This window comes from Ornithorhynchus anatinus, chromosome 4 (assembly GCF_004115215.2).
Source record: "Ornithorhynchus anatinus isolate Pmale09 chromosome 4, mOrnAna1.pri.v4, whole genome shotgun sequence".
NCBI classification, from domain to species: domain Eukaryota; kingdom Metazoa; phylum Chordata; class Mammalia; order Monotremata; family Ornithorhynchidae; genus Ornithorhynchus; species Ornithorhynchus anatinus.
The window spans coordinates 39,433,176-39,440,889 of NC_041731.1; the positions used below are offsets into that span (position 1 = coordinate 39,433,176).

Genomic DNA, 7,714 nt, shown 5'->3' on the forward strand with positions numbered 1-7,714 from the left:
CCCAGGTCTGGATCACCTGCCTATCTGAATTCCCTTGCTCCTGTGTTCGTGCTGAGGAATGCTGCTGGCAGAAGTCCAGGCATCAGCTCCACTTTGCCCTCTTCTAATTCATACTTACTGCCCCAACTCTGCCCTTTCTTCCACTCAACAAGATTGCTTCTCCTCCTTCATTAACTCCCATTCCCCTGGCCCCACCCATTTGTTATTCCAGTAGTAGTCGTATTTTTAGGGCATCCCCTTGGTGCAATACACTGCACGAGGTACTTGGGAAGTACAGAATTTAAAAGTGACACTTTCTTTCCCTGCCTACAAGAAGGCTACACTCTCCTTGAAGCTTCACATCCCCCTTGCTCATCCCTGATGATGTTGCTAACTACTTGGTTGGCAACTCAAAACCATCAGTCACGAGGTCCCCCATATCCCCTCACCTGCTTAGCTCCCTCCCACCTCTATATCCACTCACTCATCCTTCTTGACCATCTCATAAGAGGTCATCTCCCTCTTCCTCTCAAAATCGACCGTCACTTGATGGCCACGGTGAATCTTCGGGTGTCTCGGGCTGCCTGGGAAAAAAGTGGGCCGAGAATGGGTTACCCCTCCCAATGGTTTTGGGGGTGTATGTGAAAATCCACGTATGCTCCACCAGTGTGCCAATACCCATAACCCTCTTGTGGGCAGGGAACATGCCTACCAACTCTGTTGTACCGTACTCTCCCAAATGCTTAGTACCGTGCTCTGCTCACAGTGTGTACTTAATAGTATTGATTGATTGATAACCTCCTTGGGGGGCAGGTCAGGCTGGAGCTGGAGCCCCACTCTAGCTTCTCCTAGCAGGGTGCCAGAAATTTATCTCAGGGAGAACTCTAATCATGGTCGGGGAACCTGCACAATGACTTCCTTGCAGGGATTAGCAGTAGCTGCTGCTTTTTTTAGCTCGGCATCTGAAAATATGGTTGAGTTTGGTACTCGAGATAAAGAGTACTGCATCTGGGAGATGTGGAAGTTGCTCTTTTGAAGAAGAACTGAGTTGGATAGCAGTTCCCCAGAGGCAGGTTTGGAAACCTTCACAGCTCCTGTTCACTCTTTGATGGGGAAAAGGAGATGAGATGAAGGAACCATGAGTAAATGACTTGTGGCTCTAGACTGGATTGAGGCCAGAGACCCATTCTAGGAATGTATCTTCAAGTTGAAAAAAATCTCACTGTGCCCCCATGAATGAACCAAATCAACTCTTTGAAAGGTAAAATGCATTTTAAAATATGGAAAAATCATCACAGCAGAGACTGTGGAAATGTAGGGTGTGACACAGGTGGAAAGGGTTACTCTGACATTTTCACTGCAGTATCACCTGACTGAAAGGACCATCCAGATACAAGTGCCTTCATACATGGCTAAGGACTGTTGCCTTAGTCATTATGTGGATATAGATTACACATTTGGCTTTAGGAGATCCTGACAATTCTGGAAGAAATTCCTTTCCAATTTTGACTAGCACTAGCACTTTCCAATTTTGAGACCATTCTGATTTTGCTGTCATTTTTAAACTTTCGTTGTGTATGTATGTGTATATGGACTCATCCATACAGCTTGGACATTAGTCATGTCTAAACTCTCTACAAACAGAGGGCTTTCCCCAGCATTTCTCTGGACTGGTGTGCGTGCCTTTTTCTTCTTTTAATGCAAGAAAGGTCCATTTTTTCCTCCCATTTCCAAAAAAAAAAAAGTCAATCAGTTGATCGATACTAATTTTTGAGCATGTTCCTTTTTATGTTATTTGTTAAGCATTTACTGTGTGCCTGTACAAAGCGCTGGGGTAGACACAAGCTAATCAGGTTGAATGCAGTTCCTATCCCACATAGGTCTCACATTTTACAGATGAGAGAACTGAGGCTCAGAGAAGTTAAGTGACTTGCCTAAGGTCACACAGCAGACAAGTGGAGGAGCCAGGATTAGAACAAAGTCCTTACGACTCCTAGTCCCATACTCTATCCATTTAGTCATGCTGCCTCTCTGTATACTCTGTGCAGAGCACTTTCCAAGCACTTTTGGAGGGTCTAATAGAGTTAGGAGACTTAACCTCTGCCCTTAAGGACCTCACAGTCTAGCAGGAGAGACAGATACCAAAGTAGATTCTAGGTAGGAAAGATATTATAAAGATATGTACCTAAGAGCAGTGAAGGGTATGAGTACTCGATTGCTTAGGAGGTATAAAAGTGCTGAATGGCAGCAGGATAGAAAATAGGGTGGGGAGAGGAGAGATTAATCAGGGAAGACCTCCTGGAGGAAGTGTAATTTTAGAAAGACCTTGAAGATGGGGATGGCGGTGGTCTGCCAGATGCGAATGGGGAGGGACAAAAGGGAGGACAAGAAGTCAGGATAAGTGTTGATTTGGCATTGTTGGGTTATGAGGGGAGGGAGAAGGAATGTTCATAATTTGATAGGCTTCATCTTCCACCCGTAGAATAGATGAGGAGATGCTTTCTGACTTGGGCTATGCTTGCTTATTTGGGAAAGGAAGAGAGTGAAGATTATCAGGGCACTATTTCTTAGAAGGTAGTTTGATCAATGGAAAGCACATTGAACTTTCCCATGTGGGCTCCCAACTCTATGGCTTGTAGTGAGATGTAGCATGACCTAGTGGGTGGGCCAAGGAGTTAGAAGGACCAGGATTCTAATCCTCCACTTGTTTGCCATGTGACCTTGGGCAAGACACTTAACTTCTCTGTGCCTCAATTTCCTCATCTGTAAAATGGGAATTAAGACCGACAAGGACTCTGTTTCCAGTCAGATTAGCTTGCATCTACCCCAGTGCTTAGTACAGTGCCTGGTAGTAAACACTTAGCCAAAACCATAAAAAGTCACTTAAACTCTCTGAGCCTCAGTTTCCCCATCTCTAAAATGGGGATAATGGTTCCTACCCCACTCCCACCTTTTGTCACAAAATGCCATGAGGACAAGGGTCATAATCCATGTGAAAGAGCTATGGGTTTTCTGGAGGTAGGTCCTGGAGCTCTGCCATTATAGTTTGAGGCAAAAAAGGGCATTATGTCAGGTTTTTAGGAGAAGGAAAGAAAAAAACATGTTTTTTAAACATCTCAGTAGCCCTGTGCTGATTTTATCTGCCTCACTAGCTGAGGTATGTGATCCAATATTGGGAATGTGAAGAGCTCTCTCAGGGCTAGGGGTTGATCATGATTATAGATATGATCAAGGCTTTCACCTCAGACCTGATTTAGAGGTCTGCTGTTAAAAAGCACACCTGTGGACCAGGACCCAGGTGAATGTCGATAAGGAAATGAGGAACAAGGGTCCCTTTTCCCCCCTCAAATGCATTTGCAGAGCCAAACCTGAAAGGCATTTCTCCAAATACTGAATTCTTAATCTCTTCTAAAGCAGAGAGAGCTCCTGATGGATAAAGCAGCTGTCTTATTGTCAGACAGATGCATACCGAATGTCATTAGCTGGGCAGCGATCTCTCTCTAACTGCATTGCTTCATAATTTGTTCCCATATTGATTGCAAATGACTAAAGCCTTTTGGAAAAAGTCTAGACAGTTTCTCTAGTCAACTGGTATTTAAGTCATAATCTAAAGCGTCACCAATGACAACTCCAAACCTAATAGTTGGTTTTTGATGTCTTTTCCGAGGCCAATGGCTGTGAAACTTTCAGGAGTGCCTGAATTTCGGCTGATATGAACTTTTGAATAGATTTTCAGTGACAATGAGTGATTACACTCATATGATCCTGAATACCAAATTAACGGATTTCTATTCAGCAGAAGGTATAATTTAATAGATGCCAACGTGATGAGGCTGGAAGAAAGCACAAATGACAATACATAATCCCCAGTCAGAGCAGAGGCAAAATTACCCTTCTCTACATGACCTTGGCCCCCAGTTACCCCTGAAACTATTGAGCTGGCAGTTTTAACGCCTGTCTAGAGGGACTTTGGTTGAGATTTAATTTTCTCTCATCACATTCATTTTAGATTTCAGACACTAATTGTGTTTGATCATCAAATGAGTAACGTTTAAGAGACAATATATTTGCTGATTGGACATATGCACCTGTCTAGATAAATTTCAAAGACCAACTTTAGAAAAATGAAAAGGGCAAAGATGCTGGCTTGTGATTTCATGATTTTATACCCATTTTACAGGTGAAGAAACTGAGGCATAGAGAAATGAATACCTTTTGCTCACATTCTGTCTCTCGCCTGCAATGCCCTCCCTCTCCATTTCTGACAGATGATCACTTTCCCCACCTTCAAAGCCTTATTAAAAGTATACCTCTTTCATGGGGCCTTACATGACTAAGCCCCAATTTCCTCTTCAATCCATCAATCAATTGTATTTATTAAGCACATACTATGTGCAGAGCACTGTCCACTTGGGAAGTACAACAGAATTAGCAGACATGTTCCCTGCCCATAACGAGTTTCCGGTCTAATCTTTCTCCTCTCCTACTCCCTTCAATGTCACCATTACACTTAGATTTGCACCCTTTATTCACCCCTCCCTCAGCCCTACAGCACTTGTGTACATATCTGTAGTTTATTTATTTATAATATTGTCTGTACCTCAGCCTGTAAGGTCGTTGTGGGCAGGGAATGTGCCTACCAACTCCGTCATGCTCTCCCAAGCACTTAGAACAGTGCTCTGCACACACTAGGTGCTCCATAAATCCAGATGATTGATTGAAGTGAGTTGCCCAAGGTCACACAGCAGACAAGTGACAGAGCCTGGAATAGAACCCAGGTCCTCTGTCTCCTTGGCCTGTGCTCCTCCCACTAGGCCGTGCTGCTCTTTCCTCTGATCCTAAAAGTCTCTCTGTTTGATGAAATAGGCAAAACCTCTTTCAGCGTAGTTTCCATCTTCTCTCACCTGTTGAAGGAACATATAAAATTAAAGGGGGGAGGGGGGCAAGTAATTCGCTTAGTCGAAAAATCACTTCCCTAGTCCACTTTCTTAGTCCTGGAATTCTTGTTTAGTTTTAAATAATAATAATGATCATTGTTAAGTGCTGACTGTGTCAAGCACTTTACTAAGGGCTGGGGTGGATACAAGTTAAACAACTCCCATATGGGGCTCACAGTCTTAGTAGGAGGGAAATCCCCATTTTAATAATAATGTTGGTATTTGTTAAGCACTTACTATGTGCAGAGCACTGTTCTAAGCGCTGGGGTAGATACAGGGTAATCAGGTTGTCCCACGTGAGGCTCACACCTAATGCCCATTTTACAGATGAAGTAACTGAGGCACAGAGAAGTGAAATGACTTGCCCACAATCACACAGCTGACAAGTGGCAGAGCAGGGAGTCGAACTCATGACCTCTGACTCTGAAGCCCAGGCTCTTTCCACTGAGCCACGCTGCTTCCTGATGAGCGAACCGAGAATAAGAGAACTTAAGCAACATGTCCAAAGACACACACAGCAGGCAAGAGGCAGAGCTGGGATTAGAACCCATGGCCTTTGACTCCCAGGCCCGTGCTCTTTTCACTAGGCCAGGCTACTTTCCAGTTGGTTAAGCCAATTGGCTGCTTGGTTTTCCCAGGAAACAATGTTTTTTGGGGTTTTCGGGTGTTAGGATGCTTCTGTTTGCCTGTTGTAACATTAATGGTGTCTGTCGTTCACCCAGGTTTGGTATATGGATGGCTATCACAACAACCGTTTTGTCCGAGAATACAAATCTCTGATCGATTTCATGAACACGGACAATTTCACTTCTCACCGCCTCCCTCACCCTTGGTCGGGGACCGGTCAGGTGGTCTATAATGGGTCTATCTATTTCAACAAATTTCAAAGCCACATAATCATCAGATTTGACTTGAAAACAGAGACAATCCTCAAGACCCGCAGCCTGGATTACGCTGGCTATAACAACATGTACCACTACGCCTGGGGAGGCCACTCAGACATTGATCTGATGGTGGATGAAAATGGCCTGTGGGCTGTCTATGCCACCAACCAGAATGCAGGGAACATTGTGATTAGCAAGTTGGATCCCAACACCCTGCAGATCCTCCAAACCTGGAACACCAGCTACCCCAAACGGAGCGCTGGGGAGGCCTTCATCATCTGCGGTACCCTCTACGTGACCAACGGATACTCCGGAGGAACCAAGGTTCACTACGCGTACCAGACCAATGCCTCAACGTACGAGTACATTGACATCCCGTTCCAGAACAAATATTCCCATATTTCCATGTTGGACTACAACCCGAAGGATAGAGCCCTTTATGCCTGGAACAATGGGCATCAAATACTTTACAACGTCACCCTCTTCCATGTTATCAGATCTGATGAGTTGTAGTTCGCTCTGCCTAGAAACTAATGATTCCAGTACTAACACTCATGCAAGTTAAACAGCTGCCAAAATAAAAGAATATCATCAGTGTGGATTACATGACATTAGAATGATGAGCATTACCTCTACATTTCTAGATTCTAAGCCTGCTCCAGACTTCAGAAGAAAAAAAAAATTACATTATTTGCAGCTGGAACTGCAGTTAAGGGTCCCCTCTTTCTTCCTCCCCAATAGCAAACTAACGTACTAAAGAAATAAGGCAATGACTGTTGGATATTTCTCTTTGGGGGAACACCCCCACCCCGAGTTGGGTTGCATGGACATTTTTATTAGATCGTGGTGAGCTTTGATGGATGTGATTTCGTGTTCTAAGTGAGAGTTGGTCCAAAGGGTGTCCTTGGGGCCTGGTGAGACTAACGTGGGTTAGTTTTCCTTGCATTCCTTGCAGCTACTGTTTCTCAACTGTGTTTTTGTCCCTTAGATTAACTGTGCTGAGACCCAAAAGTAGTTCATGGATCTGTGTCTTAGTAATTAATTAAATACGATGGTTGAAGTATGTACTATGAACAGTTGTTGTATCCATATTGTTTGAACCTATGTATTCAGCAAATATATTGTATACTGTATGTCTGTTATTTACCAGAGGTGGCAACTTTGTATGTCCAGTTTATGCAATGAATGTTGTAAATGCAATTGCTGTAGTTTGGATTAATAAATGATGGTTTTGTTTCTAAAATGAAAAAAAAAATCAGTGTTCACCCTTATACAAAGATAAGCAAGTTCATATTGATAATAATCCAAGGAAATTATTCTCTTCTTGTTACGATAGCTAATTAGTTGAAGTGTTGGTGGGAATAGCTCTGGGGAAACTCAAGGGCAGGAGTTTCTGATAGGAAGTTCGGTGAAGGTTAGAGGGTGAAGGAAACAGCTTTTTTTTTAAAAGAAAAATTTGTACTATCCACAGTTATCTAAGGAATAATAAACTATTAGGAGGTATTCTGGTTTCATTTGTTGTAATTCCCAAGAGGAGGAGTGTGACAGTAATCAAATGGAAAATAAAAATGAAATTGAGAACTCAGTTCCTGCCTTGTAGCTTTAAGAGCCTTTAATAAAACTGCCTCCCCCGGTCCCAGCTCTCCCCACTCCCTCCCCAGATGAAGAGCAGAATGATACTTATCTGCTGAACCTAAAATGGCACTGAAATCTTCCGTTAAATGTTTTCCTAGGAACTTTACTAACAGTCACGTAGACACACCCATGCAAACTTATCATCATCATGAGCACATACTATTTGTAGAGCACAGTACTAAGCACTTAGGAGACTACAGTACAGCAGAGTTGGCAGACACCTTCCCTGCCCACAAGGAACTTACAGTCCAAGAGGAGGAGAGACATTAAAATAGATAA

The 7,714-nt window shown here is 43.3% G+C and overlaps 1 protein-coding gene across 2 annotated transcripts in view; it reads left to right on the plus strand.

Annotated features, from left to right (window-relative positions):
• OLFM1 (olfactomedin 1) overlaps positions 1-7,385 on the plus strand; it is a 58,964-nt gene extending 51,579 nt beyond the window's left edge. For both annotated transcript variants that reach the window (XM_001506549.5, XM_029063270.1), the window contains exon 6: positions 5,639-7,385. In XM_001506549.5, the coding sequence (XP_001506599.1) occupies positions 5,639-6,313 (675 nt within the window). In that variant the 3' untranslated portion in view covers positions 6,314-7,385. The remainder of the gene's footprint in view (positions 1-5,638) is intronic.
• The last annotated feature ends 329 nt before the right edge of the window (positions 7,386-7,714 follow it).